Source organism: Stegostoma tigrinum, chromosome 7, assembly GCF_030684315.1.
Source record: "Stegostoma tigrinum isolate sSteTig4 chromosome 7, sSteTig4.hap1, whole genome shotgun sequence".
NCBI lineage: Eukaryota > Metazoa > Chordata > Chondrichthyes > Orectolobiformes > Stegostomatidae > Stegostoma > Stegostoma tigrinum.
In genome coordinates this window covers 66,531,112-66,549,284 of record NC_081360.1, presented here as the reverse complement: position 1 = coordinate 66,549,284, position 18,173 = coordinate 66,531,112, and the positions used below count along the sequence as shown (strand labels likewise).

Sequence of the window (18,173 nt, the reverse complement as noted above, 5' to 3'; positions counted from 1 at the left end):
ACTGATCCTTGCAGAACACCACTGGTCACAGACCTCCAGTTTGAAAAGCACTCCTCCACAACTACCCTCTATCTTCTATGGGCAAGCCAATTTGTATTCAATTTGCCAGCTTATCATAAATTACATGCAGTTGTATCTTCTAGACCAGTTACTGTATAGGACTTTGTCACAGGCTTTAGTATATCCATGTAGACAACATCTACTGCCATCAATATTTTTGTCACTTCCTCAAAACACTCAATCAGGTTTGTGTGACAAGACCTCCTTTGCACAAAGCCACGCTGACTATCCCTAATAAGTTCATTGCTTTCCAAATAAAAACTGAGAGAACTGTGGATGCTGTAAATCAGAAACAAAATCAAAGTTGCTGGAAAAGCTCAGCAGGTCTGACAGCATCTGTGAAGGGCAAAAAACAGAGTTTATGTTTCAGGTCCGGTGAACCTTCCTCAGAATTGATCTGATGCAAGGCTCTTCGACCTCTGCTTTCCTGTATTATCTTCATTATCCTTCATGAACTAAGGAACAACATTGGTTATTCTCCAGTCTTTTGGGACTTCACCCATGGCTAGTGAAGATACAAAGATGTCTGTCCAAGCCTCTGCAATTTCCTCCTTCTGTATCTTCCGATAGATCTCATCAGACCCTGGGGACTTGTACCACTTCATATTTTTCAAAACACCCAACACAATCTCCTCCTTATTATCGAAGTCCTTACAGTATCGCCGAAACCCTCTGTAAACTTACCATCATCTGTGTCTTTCTTTTTCGTGAATACAGATTTAGGATCTCACCCATTTCCATTGGTTCAGTATATAACGTTCTCCTTTTGTCTTTCTGTGGACCTACTCTTTCCCTAGTTACTTTCTTGCTCCTAATGTACATGTAAAATGCTTGAGACTTGCATTAATCCTTCTTGCCCTCTTCAAGGGGCTTGTTTGATTTTTGTTTCCTAAACCTTGCATATACTTCCTTCCTCTTTTTAACTAACTTACAACATCAGTTATTATACCAGGTTCCCGACTCTTGCTTTCCTTATCTTTAATCCTTACGTGAACCAGCTGGTCCTCAACTCTGGTTAACTGCTTTTAAAAGACTCCCACATGTCAGATATAGATTTACCTCCAAACAGCTGTCCCATTCCAATATTTTCAATTCCTTACTAATACCGTTGTAATTAGCTTTCTACTGATTCAGTGCTTTCACCCAAGGACCAGTCTGAATCTTTTAGGCAACTATCTTAAAACTTGTGGAAGCATAATTTCTGTTCCCAAAAGGATCCCCCAACGAAACCACAATTACCTGGCCAGGCTTATTCTCCTAAACAAAGTCTAATATGGCCCTGGTTGAGCTATCTACATAGTGTTTCACGAATCCTTACTGGATGCTCTGAACAAATTCTGCCCCTCTGAGCCCCTGGCACTAAGGGAGTCCCAGTGAATATTGGAGCAATTAAAATCACTCAGTTCTACAAACCTGTTTTTTTTTCCATCTGTTTACATGCCTGTTTTGCTAATTCCTGCTGGCATTTTGAAGGTCCAGAGGGAAAGATTTCACCATGCTGATTTCCTAAATTCTGCCCATCTGGCCTTGCCGAATGAGCCCTCCAAGATATCCTCTCTGTGACATATTCCTGCTGCTGTGACAGACTCCTTAATCAGTAGTGCAACTCTCCCACCTCTTTTACATCCCTCAGTATCATTTTTGAAACATTAACCCTGGAACATTGAGTTGCCAGTCTTGGCCTTGTCTCAACCAAGTTTCTGTAATGGCTACAGTATCGTAGTCCTATGTTCAAATCCAGGCTCTAAGCTTACCTGCTTTGTCTGTTATAACTTACTCCAAATAGCTTGTTCTATCATTATTGTAATCATTTGCTTTCTATCTGCAGACTGATATCATTGTAAACGTCATTGGAATGGATTTTGATCTTAGCAGTGGTACACTTTCCAAAGAACTGTTAAAGAAAGCTGGTCCAAATCTCCAACAGTCACTGTTCCATGAAAAGAACAGTAAAAAACATGCTGTAGGAAAAATTATCGAAACAAAGGGATTTAATCTTAACTGTACTGAAGTCTTTCACGTTATTGCTCCTCTTTGGGATGAGGGGAAGGGAGATGCAAAAAAGGTAATGTACATTTTAATGACTATCTCAATACAAACATTCATGTTTATGAAGTATTACACTATTGGATAAAAACACTTGGTGTGAAATTACTTTGCAGATGTTAAAAAATATAATCAAGGACTGTCTGAAGAATACAGAAGCATTACAGCTGACTTCCATTGCATTCCCAGCAATTGGAACAGGAAAATTGTGCTTTCCAAAGGATCTTGTTGCAAACCTGATGATTGAAAATACCATCAAGTTCAGTAGTAAGGCAAATGTAAAGCATCTGAAGAATGTTTATTTTGTGATATATCCTGATGATGTGTCTGTTTTGCAGGTATGGATTTGTTGTAGATGAACTTCGTTTTCAAATCTGTTGTTTCAAATCTAGTGAAGCCAAATATTGTTTGTAAAAATGGATGACTATATGTTCTTTAGGGTAACAAATATATTAAAATGAAGTATGTAGGACTAATCTTGTACCTTTTACTGAAACATTTTAGCTTAACCAGCTTGTTTCGATAGCTGAATTGCTGTGTTACATTTTTGTTTCAGTGCAGTTACTGTACATGCGCTAACAGCATTGTTGTAAGTGAGCTTACTCATTCTGTTCTTAAACACAGTCTGCTTTGCTCACTGACTCGCTCAACCCTCTCACACCCTCACATTTATGGCCAAACCCAATCTTCTCACTCCAGGCCATTCATCATATCTCTGAATCCTCTCACTCACTGTCATTGTCCTCTAACACTCTCCTACTTGCAGTCTTCCCAAATCCCCTTTGTTTTTGTTCCCTGACTCAGCCGTCTCACTTACTCCCATTAGCTGCTCTCCTGAGCACCTTGCTCCCCTGTGTTTGCGTCTTCACTGCCGTTCACAGCCTCTCCTGAACTGTGCTTCCCGTTTGTCAATGCTCCCGAACCCTACCAAGGCCTTCCCACTGACCAAGTCTCCTGAAACTTGGACTGCCTCGCTGCCATGCTCAGCATTTCCTCTCCCAACCCCTTTGCTGCTTTCTGCTCATCACCTCACTCACTGCTCCTCTACCCACAGAGGAAGCAAGAGGGCAGAAACAGTGCTCTAAATACATGGGGGCAACTGATGATTCCTGCAAAAGTTCCCAAATTGCCCTGGAGACATCGACTCTCAGGGTTGACCAACTGAAGAAATGTCACTCCCACAAATTCATTGGAGAGAAATATTGAAGAATTGGTTCTCCAATTATTGGCTGGTTTGCTCCCAGGCTTACTGCCAATAGCATCACAAGGCTACAGATCCACAAGATATCAAAGAAATGGGTGGAGACACTGGATACTGCAAAGGCAACAGGCCCTGACAATATTCTTGCAATAGTACTGAAGACTTTTGCTTCAGAACTTGCCACTCCCCTAGCCAAGGTGTTCCAGTACAGTTACAACACTGGCATCTGCTCAACAATGTGGAAAACTGCCCAAGGATGTCACGTATATAAAAAGCAGGACAAATCCAACCCAGCCAATTACCGCACTGTCAGTCCAATGTCGATCATCATTAAAATGGTGGAAGGTGTCATCAACCGTGCTATCAGGCAGCACCTGCTCAGAAATAACCTGCTCAGTGACGCCCATATTGAGTTCCATCAGGACCAGCTCCTGACCTCATTGGCAACTTGTGTAGCAGCTGTATAGAACTTTAGTTAAGCTATTTTTGAATATTGTGAGTAATTCTGGTCACCACACTACCATAAGGATGTGGAGTGTGTACAAAAAGGGCCGAGACCAGAAACGTCAGCCTTCCTGCTCCTCTGATGCTGCTTGCCCTGCTGTGTTCATCCAGCTCCACGCCTTGTTATCTTTTAACAGGATGTTGCCTGGTTTGGAGCATAATAGCTTGATCTGTTTTCATTTGAACATAAGTGGATGAGGGGCAGCTTGACAGAAGTTTAGAAAATTATGAGCGGCATGGATGGAATGGATAATCAGAGCCTTTTTCCCAGAGTAGATATGTCAGTTACCAGGGGACATATTTTAAGGCGAAGAAGGCTAAGTTCAAAGGAAAGAATATAGATAGACTGGAGAGTTGGGCAGATAAATGGCCGATGGAGTTCAATCCGGGCAAATGCGAGGTGATGCATTTTGGAAGATCAAATTCAAGTGCGAACTATACAGTAAATGGAAAAGTCCTAGGGAAAATTGATGAACAGAGAGATCCGGGTGTTCAGGTCCATTGTTCCGTGAAGGTGACAATGCAGGTCAACAGGGTGGTCAAGAAGGCACATGGCATGCTTTCCTTCATTGGGCAGGGTATTGAGTACAAGAGTTGGCAGGTCATGTTGCAGTTGTATAGGACTTTGGTTCGGCCACATTTGGAGTACTGTGTACAGTTCTGGTCGCCACATTACCAAAAGGATGTGGATGGTTTGGAGAGGGTGCAGAAGAGGTTCATCAGGATGTTGCCTGGTATGGAGGGTGCTAGCTATGAAGAGAGGTTGAATAGATTAGGCTTATTTTCATTAGAAAGACAGATTGAGGGGGGACCTGATTGAGGTCTACAAAATCATGAGGGGTATAGACAGGGTGGATAGCGAAAAGCTTTTTCCCAGAGTGGGGGACTCAATTACTAGGGGTCATGAGGTCAAAGTGAGAGGAGGAAAGCTTAAGGGAAATATGCGTGGAAAGTTCTTTACACAGAGGGTGGTAGGCGCCTGGAATGTGTTGCCAGCGGAGGTGGTAGATGCAGACACGTTAGCGTCTTTTAAGATATATTTGGACAGATACATAGATGGGCAAGGAGCAAATGGACACAGACCGTTAGAAAATAGATGACGGGTTAGACAGAGGATCTTGATCGGCGCAGGCTTGGATGGCTGAAGGGTCTGTTCCTGTGCTGTAGGTTTCTTTGTTTCTTTGTTTGACATTTCGGAGACTTTTTTTTGTACACAGAGGGTCATATGGTGCCTGGAATGCACTGTCAGAGGAAGTGGTGGAAGCAGATACAATAGCAATGTTTAAGGTACATCTCGGCAGACCTGGAGTAGCGGAATATGGACAGCCTGGAGGCAAAATATTTTTAGTTTAGAAAGGTATCATGCGTTGGTGCAGACTTAGTGGACCGAAGGACCAGTTTCTGTGCTGTACTGTACTTTTTCCTATGTAAGTAATTAAGCAGTGCCATTGAGGAATTTCTGGGAGAATAGCAGAGATGATGACATTGGTGGGAGCCTAACGACTTATGTTCAGGAGTTGGAAAGTTGGGAGCACAGGGAGGTTTATGGGGAGGCCCAAAAAGCCAAAGGCTCAATCTGTCCATGAGCCTGCCTCCATTTTGCTGTGGCCAGGAGGGGGAGCTGCAGCTGGGATCAGCGTTTTTGAGGTCTGGGAGTTGGAGAGATGAATGAGGCTGCAAGGGGACTGTGGGGAGAAGTGCATGGAGGCTTGGAAAAAGTGGGAACGTCACAAGTGAGCTTGGGGCAGACAGGTCACAGGGAGCTAAGAGTAACGGCAAAGTTGCACTATGATTGTATGAGATGGTGAGTTCACAAAAATGGCTGGTGGGAGACGAGGAGTCTGGGGAGAAATGAGGAGACAGTAGGATGGCTGAGAGGGTGTGAGGAAAGCTTTGTGGGAGACCACAAAGAGGAATGAGTTAGAGAGGGACATCTCAAGGGGATTGGGAGGGAGAAGGCTTCAGAGTGGGTGAGAGGTAAGCTACGAAGGACGCTAAGAGAGAAAGAGGCTGCAAAGAAGAGTGAAGAATTTCAAGCCTGTTAATAAAGACACAGGCAAAGATTACAGTCATTCAATTGCCATTGGATGTAGGAGTAGTGCCAAGTGCCTGGAGGGTCACTATTATTGTGCCAAAATTCAGAAAAGGCGGAGAGGGATAAACTGGCAAACTAGAGACCAAACAGGTTACCATTTTGAATGAATGTGTTCTTGAAAAGCATTATCGTGGCTAAATCAGATTAAGTTATCACCAGGTGAGAAGGCAGTGTTTGAGCTTTCCAATTCTGGACTAAATCAGAAGACAGGAAGGCATTGGGATCTATACCACATAGCTCTCTGCATCCACTACCAATGAACTTTGACTTCCTTTCTATAGCTTCTCCCTGATGAATTGATGTTTCCATTTTTTGTTTCTTATTTTCAGCATCCACACTCTTTGCTGTAGTTGTTGATCATATTATAATTGTAACTTTTTGTTATATTTCATTGAAAGTATTCATTTCTTTACTCATTAGCTTTTATTTTATCCAACGTTTTGATTTTGTTCATGCAAAAATGCAGAATCTTGCTGGGCATGCAAAGCAGTTCATTTTCCTTGTTGCAAAAGGTACAAATAGTATTGTTTGCAATATTAACAATATTTTTTTATTTAGGCAATGTCCCGTGAATTCAAAAGAACTTTTAATCCCCAGCAGAAAATGACACAGAGACCCTCAGGTTGGTGATAATTCATTTCACACACTGATTTAAATTGACTTATTCCAGCAAACACACTAAGTTTGAAAGAAACATTTCTTACCACAACACTAATTCTCTTCTATCATTCGGAGGTTATTAGATGCATGCACGGTTTAATTTTAAAAAAAGAGCATATATTGTATTCTCACCTTGTATTTTCTGTAGAAGGATTTTTTAAAATTCCACTTCTTTTAAAAGAAACAAAAATCAGCAGAATATTTTTGTGCTTCCTTTTATGTAGTTGGATTGTCAAGCCCAGTTAATTTTTACTGATGTTTCATTTAAACAGTGATTAAGTAAGTTAATGTCAAATTATTAGTTCAGCGTGGAAATTAGATAATACATAATGAAACATTGAATGAAAGCTGACTGTAGATTTACAGATGTTCAGTACATGCAGTTTTTTTTTTAAATTTCTATTATGAAGTACATTGTTTTCCTTCTCTCCCCAGCCTAGTACTCGTCTCCACATTCTAATTTAACAAATTCTAGAGTTGAATTCCTATAGCATAACACCAAATTTATAACTAACCATCAAAAAGTATTGAAGTATCTTTTTCAGGAATATCTGTGAGCCTTGGAAATCTATGGGCATATGACTGTAATTTTGGTGAACTATTTATCAAGCTCATACAAATGCTTTTTAAGAGATAGTAGGAACTGCCGATGCTGGAGAATCTGAGATAACACAGAGTGAAGCTGGATGAACACAGTAGGCCAAGCAGCATCAGAGGAGCAGGAAAGCTGACGTTTCGGGTCTAGATCCTTCTTCAGAAAATCAGAAATTTTTTTTCTGAAGAAGGGTCCAGACCCAAAACGTCAGCTTTCCTGCTCCTCTGATGCTGCTTGGACTGCTGTGTTCATCCAGCTGTACTCCTTGTTATCTCAGTGTGAATAGAGACTTCATTTTTCATCAGGAGTTTCTGCAACCATCAATGTGACTTCAGGATTAAATGTTACTTCACTGGTGCTAGGGTCAAGGATAAGCTGTCAGTATTTAAAGTTGAAAAGACACGAGGACCAGATGAAACGTGTCCAAAGTCATTGATGTTGAACATCAGTGACGTTAAAGGAAGTGAGAGTGGAAATTGCAGAGATGCTGGCAACAATCTTTGCATCTTTCCTTGATTGGGAGGTGTGCTTGAGGCCCAGGATAGGGGAGTCAAAAACCTGAGGCTATAGATTTAAATAAGAGGGGGAAGATTTAAAAGGGACCTAAGGGGCAACTTTTTCGTGCAGAGGGTATTGCATGTATGGAATGAACTGCCAGAGGAAGTTGCGCAGGCAGGTACAATTACAACATTTAAAAAGGATCTCTATAGATATATGAATAGGAAGGTTTTAGGGATATGGGCTAAATGCTGGAAAATGAGACTAGATTAGTTTAGGATATCTGGTTGGCATGGACAAGTTGGACTGAAGGGTCTGTTTCCATGCTGTACATCTCTATGACTTTATACTTCAAGCAATTATATTATTGTTTAGCAAAGCTGGTAAAACTAGGCTAAGCAATTACCAAACAGTTGTTAAGAAAACAACTTTGGTGTGAAGAAACCTTTAGTAATGATTGTTAAGGATAGCATTAATAGTCATGTGAAAATACCTAAATTTGTTCAGAAGAGCGTGGATTTGTTAAAGGAAAAGTGTGTCTAAACTGACTTGCTGGAACTTTTAAAAGGAATGTTTTGAGGAAGCTAAGGCTGTTGATGTGATAATGGGAACTGCAGATTCTGGAGAATCCAAGATAACAAAGTGTGGAGCTGGATGAACACAGCAGGCCAAGCAGCATCTCAGGGGCACAAAAGCTGACGTTTCCGGCCTAGACCCTTCATCAGAGAGCCCGAAACGTCAGCTTTTGTGCTCCTGAGATGCTGCTTGGCCTGCTGTGTTCATCCAGCTCCACATTTTGTTATTAAGGCTGTTGATGTGTTGTGCTTGGTTTTCTAAAAGGCATTTGATACAGTGCCACACAACAGACCTGTGAGGTAAGTTATATGTTATGGAATAAAAGGGACAGTAGCAATGTGAATACAAAATTGACGAAGGGATAGAAAACAGAGAGCATTGATTAATGGATGTTCTTTGAGCTGAAAGAAATTTTTCGTTGAGTTCCTTAGTGGTCAGTATTAGGATCCTTGCTTTTCCTGATGTACAGGTATATAAAAGAACAAGATCTTGCTTTTCAGGGGACAATTTCAAAGTTTACAGATGATGCAGAACTTGTCAGCATTGTAAACTCGAAGAGGACAGGATCGAATTTCAGTAGGGCACTGATGGATTGATGGTAGAGGAAATTCAATGTGAAAGTTGTGAGTTCTTACACTGTGGTGTGAAGACAATAGAAGGATTGCCTGAAACAAAGGGTACTATTCTAAAGGATGTGTCAGAGCAGAGAGACCTGGGTGTATATCTGTTTTAAGTCATTAAAGATGGCAGGAGAGGTAGTGAGAACTGTTAATAAAGTATTCAGCATTCTGGGCTTCACTAAAAGGGGCATGGAGTACAGGAGCAAAAAAGTCAATCTGATTTTATACAGATGATTTGACGTCAACTAGAATATTGCGGGTGCCACGCTTTAGTAAGGATGTGAATGCAGCAGTGAGTGTACAGAAGAATGCTTGCAGCGATGAAAACTTTAGTTATGAGGAAGAGTTGTAAAAGTCGGGACAATTTTCTATGGAAAGGAGAAGGGTGAGTAGAAAATTGGTACAAAATTATGAGGTCTCCGTACAGAAATGATAGGGTGAAGACTGTAAAAGCATCAAGAGGGTATTGGAGTGTTATTTAAATAGAAACATCTTGCAGGGCTACGGAAAAAGGCAGGAGTTTGCTCGTAAGTCAAATTGTTCAGAGCACTAGTGTAGACATGGTGAGGCCAAATGGCAGCCTCCTGCATTTTAACAATCGTGTAATAATATGTCTGATCATTCGCATATATGATTATTAGATGAGTCATTAATTATTAATAATTTTCCATCTCTGAGTCTAGTTTATTGTTACATATGTTTCATATAATTTATCCTTGTATTAATACAATCTCATGCATGCAGCTTCTTTTAGCAGAAATCTTGAAATAGAAGAAATAATGGATGTGTCATTAATGCTGGTGCTTTAATAAATTGTCACTCTTTGTAGGGAATTTTTTTGGAACAGTTTCCTCACCTGCTGCAGATCATGTTGAAGTTCAAATAGGACCGATCTTGCTGCAAGTTGTAACAGGAGACATAACAAATGAGCAAACTGATGTCATTGTCAACTCATCAAATAGTAATTTTACTCTGAGAGCAGGTAAAACATACAGTGTTCAAAAATTATTTGGAGATGCAAAATGTAATTAATAATCTTTAACTTCTGTCCAGATTTTACGTACTGAAATACAACACGGCTGAGAACGACTTGGACTTTATTGTAATAGTAATGGTAGAGAATTTAGCCCTCATTGTTGTCACAGGAGTCATGTTTGGTGGCTACATTGCACAAATCCAGATGTTGCAGCTGCAGATAACTTCCTTCTCCAGAAGATGGACTCTCATAGTTCACATTGATCAACTTGACAATGATTGAAAACAGAGAGCTTTGATTAATGGATATTCTTTGATCTGGAAGAAGGTTTTAGTGGAGTTCCATAGGGGTCAATATTGGGATCAGTGTAATGGCATGTGTTGGGGATACTGTTCTATTCATTGCATATGAAGGAAATGTTGAAAAAAAAACTTATGTATTCTAAAGTAAGTGAGATTTTAATGGCCTGATAAATAATGATTACAATTTTTGAATAACCTCTGTAACCCTAAAAGATATAATTTTATAGATGTGAAGGTACATTCCCTTAGAACAAAAATATTGTCTGTTTTTTTTAACTCCAGTATTTCTCTCTATTTTATCACATTATAAATCCGTCTATATTTTGAACCCACTTTCCATTTTCTGCACATTGAAATCAGGTTAAATCACCAGCGGTTGCCTCTCTCTAGTCAGAAAGCAGCTCTATGGTCCTTTGGGACAATGATGACTTTACCTATATTCTTGTTTTATTCTTCCTGGTTGAGGTCTGTGTGCCTCAGTTAAGATATCACTCTGATTGGTTGAAGAGCTTTACTGATTCTTGCGCTACTCACAGATCACACAAATTTGAGAGGATATGATTATTGCATGGTTAACTAAATGATCATTTATAACATAACAAATTTTTTGATGCTGCTATAAATTTATTTGTTCATTTTACTTTTAAATTTCAGGCGTTTCCAAGGCGATATTAGATTCTGCTGGTCAAACTGTAGAAGATGAATGCAAAGCCCTTGGTACAGTAACTATAGAGTTGTGTTTTGCTGCCTTATTACTTACACTAAATAATATCTGCAAATATTCCTGGCTAACAAATTTCTTTACTAGATAGATTTAGATTTTAAAATATTCAAACACTGCAGTAAGACAGAACCAGGAGTTGTCCAATTATTAAGAAGATTGGCACACATATGAATTCTGAGATGCTGCTTGGCCTGCTGTGTTCATCCAGCCTCACATTTTATTATCTTGGAATCTCCAGCATCTGCAGTTCCCATTATCTCTGAATTTTGGATGTGACAGGTTATTGGTGTAACAGTAGTGTCTGATTTCTTAAAAGATGCCAAGAGCATTTTGAGTTACATTCCTCTGAACTCTACTCCTGTCAAGGCTCTGCGACCTTGTGCAACAAGACTACCAGACTGTGGTTCTCACAATGCTTCTAAGTTGTTGATCTCAAACTCCTCACCCCTCATTAGCCCCGCTTGGGGCTTAATCCTCTTGGTGGTCATTCCTAAATCATGCCACTGATACCCATTTCCAAGATCTTTCCTCATGCCTAGACACTTGGACCCAAATCAACATATTGTCCGGGCCCCTGTTCACAATTTCTCAAAATACCTGAAGTTTTGTCAGTTTTCCTAGAATTTTACCGAGGTGGATTTTACAAGCAACAGCCAAGTAAGTGACCACACCATGGCTGTCATTCAATTCAGGATCATGGCACATTTCTCAGAGTTTCTGGTCAAATCAAAGGTCAACTGCTCAATAGCCTTGTTTGTATTATTCACTGTAAAAGGCCCCCTTTGGAGCTGTCATGAGAAGAAGGGCAGGCAAGAATTTCTTCTAGTGTGCCTGTGCCAGGCTGGTAGGCCCTAGAGATTGGAATAGTGAACCTGTCCCCTTGAGGCAGCACTGCTGGGGAAGATCTCTACACAGACGAAGAGATTGCCATTAAGGAAGAACCCATTTCAGCCTCCTGGGAACTCTGTGAGGCTGCTTTGGTATACCTGGTGGTCTCTCTACTCATAAAATCCCAATAATATCACAATAAAATGTCTGGAATGGAGAAGAGAGCATTGTGAGTGCTAATCAGTCAGTTAACTATTTGGCCCCTCCTCCAGTCAATGGGTAGCTGCACTCCTCCTGTTCCTGCTTTTGAAAATATTCACTAGCGATGGGAAGAAATTGCAGTTCCCTGCCAATGCTTTCTATATCTTTAGCAGTCCACCTGCCTCCCAGCCCTTTCATTTATCAGCAATCTGAGAGCAGAGTACCAAAAATAAAGTTTGTTATTTTTTTAAGTTCCATAAGTCACCAGTTCTATTCTTACGTTTTCTTTGATGTTCCAAACTGTTTAAAATTAATAACATTTCCATTTGGATCTTCACTTTTTATACATAGCTGGCACAATGTTTGAGTTAATGGAGTTCCCACAACTAGCACATGAGCACTGTCATCTAACCGCAATAAGTTAGGTGACAGTCTAAAAATGGAAGAATGCAGTTCAAATTATATCCTCTAGAATTCAAATTAAGACTGCTCCCTTCCAGAACCTGATGAACACTCATTGAAGTAATAGTATTCTTGATAAATAAAGTCTTTCATTGCCATCTGCTTCAGGTACCAAGCATCTTTGCTTGCAGCAGCACAAGAACAAGAAACCAGACACTTTAGCCTTTGGTTCAACTCAGGGCCTCATATCCTGCTACATCTTTATTTTACATGTTCTAAATTTTACAATTAACATATCACACAACCTTTTGTATTTTGTTTCGATTTTGTAATCCCCTTATCGCTGCACTGTTCCCAGCTAATTGGTCCATTCCCCAAGTGTGTCCTGGACTAAATATGAACAGTGCCACAGTAAATAGGAAATGTATCATAACAAGAAGTTAAAATTTTATGCATAGGAAACATGCAGTATTAGTTTCAGAACTGTTATTTCCTTCATTATTTCCATATTACAGTGAATATTCAAAAATTATTGAGATAATTCTATGTTTACTTTGAAGGCTCCCAGCCAAACACTGGACTAATAACAACAAATCCAGGAAACTTACAGTGTAAAAAGATAATTCACATGGTTGGACAAACAGACCCAAATCAAATGCGAGCTTTTATTGGTGCAGTTCTTCAGAAGTGTGAAGATAACAAACTATCCTCAGTTGCTTTCCCTGCACTTGGAACAGGTTTGCATTTTACTCATTCATTTATCTGTTGACTCTGTATTTTACTTTGAAGAGCAAAGAAATCCAAAAGACAGTTGCCATCCCAATTAAGATTGGAAGAACTGGCATGCACCCCTTAGAAAATGAATCTGGTGACATCACTATGGGAAACATTGAAATAGCAGAAGCGTTCAGAGTAGAATGGTGGCTCAGTGGTTAGCATTGCTGCTTCATAGCGCTAAGGACCTGGAGTGATTCCAGTCTTGGTTGGAGTTTGCACATTCTCCCTGTGTCTGTGTGGGTTTCCTCTGGTGCTCTGGTTTCCTTGCACAGTCGAAAGATGTGCACATTAAGTTGCCTATAGTGCCCAGGGATGTGTAGGTTAGGTGGATTAGCCATTGGAAAGGCAAGGTTACAGGGATAGGGTAGAGGTGTGGCTCTGGGTGGGTGCTGTTCAGAGGGTTGGCATGGATCTGATGGGCTGAATGGCCTGCTTCCAGACTGTAGAGATTCTGATTCTTTAACTATCTACGTCACTTGAACTGTCTCTTTTGTCCTCTACAGCTCTTACCACCTGACCTACTGGCTCTTGCTTATTTCCCTCCCTGTGACAATATGGCTTTGGCATGTTGATAATGATATGACCAATTTGTCTTCCTATGACCAAATAAATCAGTTCACTAATGCTTTCAATTAAATTGTATGCATTAGTGAACCTTGCTTTCAGAGGTCTATCTTGCAAAAGTATAAATGCTCACAACTCATCTTCTGTTTGAAATGTTCCAGTTATAGCATGCTTGCTTGCCCATTATTTCATTGCTTTCAATGTGAAGTTTTCAAAAACTCCTGCTACTTTGCATGTTCCTATGAGTCATCAAGAAACATGGACATTCAGGATTCATCTTTTTGTTTTAAAATCTTTGGATTGAGCAGTTTTCTTTGAAGAAAAAGGGATTGCCTTCCATTTTGACAAAAATAGTTTATATCTCTCATTTAATTTATTCACCCCTGCTGCACTCTGAACAGTGTTTACCTTTTTGGTTTCAAATTTGTGGTTAAAGCTACAGTTTGAGCTGTCGCATTTTCCTTTTGAATTCACTCTTCAAACTCACTCCCAACCTTGAAGTCCCATGGGCTTCCTGTGCAGCAGCCAGCAGTCTGAATGAAAGTACTCCCCTCTCCCACCCCCCACCCCCAACCCTGCCCTGTTACAATGGAAACACCAGGACTTTCACTTTGGTAATAAAATGTGAGGCTGGATGAACACAGCAGGCCAAGCTGCTGCTTGGCCTGCTGTGTTCATCCAGCCTCACATTTTATTATCTTGGAATTCTCCAGCATCTGCAGTTCCCATTATCTCTGATACGACTTTCACTTTGGTTTCATTTTGGTCTTGTATGGGGATCTCAGGACATTTCTAGCAGTCCTTTTTCTAATCTGGCTACTTTCCTTTCATCATAAGACAATAAGACATAGAAGCAGAAATAGGCTATTCATCCTATTGTGTCTGCTCCAACATTCTAAGAGATTATGGCATATCTGATAATCTCCAACTCCAGGTTCTTGCCTTTTCCCGAACCCGTGACTCCCTCACTATCTAAACCTTGAGCATACTTAATGACCCAGACTCTGTAACAACCCGTGCAAAGAATTCCATCGATTTATTACTATCTGAGAGATTAAAATCCACCTAATTTCTGATTTAAACATGCAATCTCTTATTCTGAGATTATGCCCTCTGATCCAAGACTCTTCTACAACGGGAAACACCCTTTCCCCATCTATCCTGTCAAGTCTATTTAACATAACAAGGTGTAGAGCTGGATGAACACAGCAGGCCAAGCAGCATCAGAGGAGCAGGAAGGCTGATGTTTTGGGCCTAGACTGTTCTACAGAAAATTTTCTGAAGATGGGTCGAGGTCCGAAGTATCAGCCTTCCTGCTCCTGTGATGCTGCTTGGCATGATGTGTTCATCCATCTCTACACCTTGTTATCTCAGATTCTCCAGCATCTGCAGTTCCTACTGTCTCTGAAACAAGTCTATTTAAGAATCTTGTTTCAATAAAGTCACCTCTCATTCATCTAAACTCACGTGTACAGGTTCAATTTATTCAATCTCTCCTCCTAAACAGCCTCTAAATAACTAGGATCAGCCTAGAGAATCTTCTTTCGACTGCCTCCAATGCCACTATATCTTTCCTTAAATAAGAAGTCCAGAAGAGTTTGCAGTATTCCAGCTGGTTTTAATATTTTGCTTGGTTTTAGTAAAACTTCTCTGTTTTATACCCAGATAACAAAGTGTGAAGCTGGATGAACACAGCAGGCAAGCAGCATCTCAGGAGCACAAAAACTGACATTTCGGGCCTAGACCCTTCAGTCACACGAAACATCAGCTTTTGTGCTCCTGAGATGCTGCTTGGCCTGCTGTGTTCATCCAGCTTCACACTTTGTTATCTTAGATTCTCCAGTATTTGCAGTTCTCATTATCTCTGTTTTATACCCAACTCCCTTTGCAATACAGGACATTATTCCATTTGTCTTCCCTATTACCTATTAGAATGGTATGCAAGCTTTTGGTGAGGTATCCTTTAGGACAGCCAAACCCCTCTGTATTGTAGCTTTCTGCAGTCCTTCTCCATTTAGGCAATATTCAACTCATTTATTCTTCTTACAAAAATGCACAATCTCACATTTTTCTACATTATATTCCATCTGCTAAATTTTTGCCCACATACTTTACCAGGTTGTGTCCCACTACAGACTCTGAGTCATCCTCATAGCTTGCCTTCGTACCTACTTTTGTGTCACCTGCAAACTTGGCTATATTGCATTCACTTTCCTCATCCAAGTCATGAACATTTATTATAAATATTTATGGCCGGAACACTGATCCTGTGATGCTCCACTCGTAACAGCTTGCCATCCTGCAAATGTCCCCCTTATTCCAACTGTCTGCCAGTCCTCTATCCATGCTAATATATTACCTCTAACAACATAGTCTCTTATCTTATTAAGAATCTACTGATAACGATGAAAAATCCATTTGGCTTGCTAATGTCCTTCAAGGATGGAAATCTGCCATTCTTAACTGGCCTTTTAAGCTACCCATTGTCGTACAGATGTCTACAGCATGGAAACAGACTCTTCGGTCCAATTTGTCCATGGCAACTAAGTATCCTAAACTGATATGGTTCCATTTGCCAGCATTCGGCCCATATCCACCTAAACCCTTCCTGTTCGTGTACCAATTCAGATGCACTTTAAACGTTGTAATTATACCTGACTCCACCACTTCCGAAGGCAGCTCATTCCATGCACACACCACCTTCTGCATGAAAAGGTTGCTTCTTGGATCCTTTTAAACCTTTCCCCTCTCATCTTAATCCTATTTGGAATTCCCTACCCTGGGAAAAAGATCTTGGCTATTCGTCTATCTAGCTACAGAGAAAAAAGCCCCACTTTCCTTTAGCGCAATACCTGCCATTCCCAACAACATCCTTGTAAGCTTACAGGGTATAAAGCTGGATGAACACAGAAGGCCAGCAGCGTCAGAGGATCAGGAAAACTGATGTTTCGGGTCTGCACCCTTTTTCATTTTCTGAAGAAGGGTCCAGACCCAAAACATGAGCTTTCCTGCTCCTATGATGCTGCTTAGTCTGCTGTGTTCATCCAGCTCTACACCTTGTTATCTCAGATTCTCCAGCATTGGCCGTTCCTACTATCTCTCAACATCCTAGTAAATCTTTTCTGCACCCTTTCAAGTTTTACAAAATCCTTCCTATAACAGGGAGACCAGAATTGAACAATGTGTAGGCCTCTTTTAGAATTCTATGTCCTATACAGCCGCACCATGACATCCTGACTCCTATCTTCACGGCACCTGAACATTGACGGCAAGCGTGCCAAACACCATCTTCACTATCCTGACTACCTGTGACTCCACTTGCAAAGAACTGTGCCCCTGCACTCCTAGCTGTTTTTGTTTGACAATATCCTCAGGGCCCAACCATTAACTGTATAAGTCGTACATGATTTGCCTTACCAAAGTACTCAGCTCCTGACTCATTACAGTCTTTAGTTCAAATCTGAACAAACGAGCTGAATTCCAGAGTTGAGGTGATAGTGACAGCTCTTGACAGCAAGGCTGCATTCAATTGAGTGTCGCATTTAGGAGCACAAGCAAAACTGGAATCAATGGGCAAGCTCTCTGGTGGTTGGAGTCATACCTGTCAAATAGGAAGATGGTTGTGGTTATTGGAGGTCTATCATTTCAGCTCCAGGACATCTCCACAGGAGTTCTTCAAGGCAATATCCTAGGTCCAAACACCTTCAGCTGCTTCATCAATGACCTTCCCTCCTCTATAAGGTCAGAAGTGGGAATGGTCACCAATGATCGCACAATGTTCAGCACCATTCACAATTCCTCAGATATAGAAGCAGTCCACGTTCAAATGCAGTAACATCTGGACAGTACCTGGGCTGACAAGTGGCAATAACATTTATGCCATGCAAATACTATGCAATGACAATCTCCAATAAGAGACTATGTAACCCTCGCCCTTGATATACATTGGTGTTACCATCACTCAGTCTCCCATTGTCAACATTCTGTGTGTTACAATTGACCAAGAATTCAACTGAACTCGGCATGTAAATTAAGTGGCAGGTCAGAGACTTGCAAACCTGAGGCAAGTAACCCACCTCCTGACTCCCCAAAGCATGCCCATCATCTATAAGGCGCAAGTTAGGATATGATGGAATATTCCTCACTTGCCTGATGGGTGAAGCTCCAACAACACTCAGGAAGCTTGACACAATCTAGGAGAAAGCAGTCCGCTTGATTGGCACCGTACCCACATGCATCCATTCTCTCCAATACCAATGCTGAATAGCAGTGGTGTATACTATCTTCATGATGCACTGCAAAATTCACCAAAGATCCTTAGACAGTAGCTTCCAAACACACAGCAACATCCATGTAGAAAGGCAAGGGCAGTAGATACATGAGAACACCACCTTCAAGTTCCCCTCCAAGCCGCTCACCATCCTGACTAGGAGATGTATTGCCATTCCTTCACTGCCACTTGTTCAAAATGCTGGAATTTTGAAATTTGCACATGGACTGCAGCTCACCACCACCTTCTTAAGGGCGACTAGGAATGGTCAATA

At 40.9% G+C, this 18,173-nt stretch overlaps 1 protein-coding gene across 3 annotated transcripts in view; it reads left to right on the top strand.

Annotated features, from left to right (window-relative positions):
* Window positions 1-18,173, top strand: part of LOC125454041 (protein mono-ADP-ribosyltransferase PARP14-like) — a 63,908-nt gene that overhangs the window by 28,727 nt on the left and 17,008 nt on the right. For 2 of the 3 annotated variants that reach the window (XM_048534300.2, XM_059647382.1), the window contains exons 7-12: window positions 1,889-2,125; window positions 2,223-2,444; window positions 6,465-6,528; window positions 9,685-9,837; window positions 10,788-10,850; window positions 12,849-13,025. In XM_048534300.2, the coding sequence (XP_048390257.1) occupies window positions 1,889-2,125; window positions 2,223-2,444; window positions 6,465-6,528; window positions 9,685-9,837; window positions 10,788-10,850; window positions 12,849-13,025 (916 nt within the window). The remainder of the gene's footprint in view (window positions 1-1,888; window positions 2,126-2,222; window positions 2,445-6,464; window positions 6,529-9,684; window positions 9,838-10,787; window positions 10,851-12,848; window positions 13,026-18,173) is intronic. The other variant, XM_059647381.1, reaches the window with a different exon arrangement.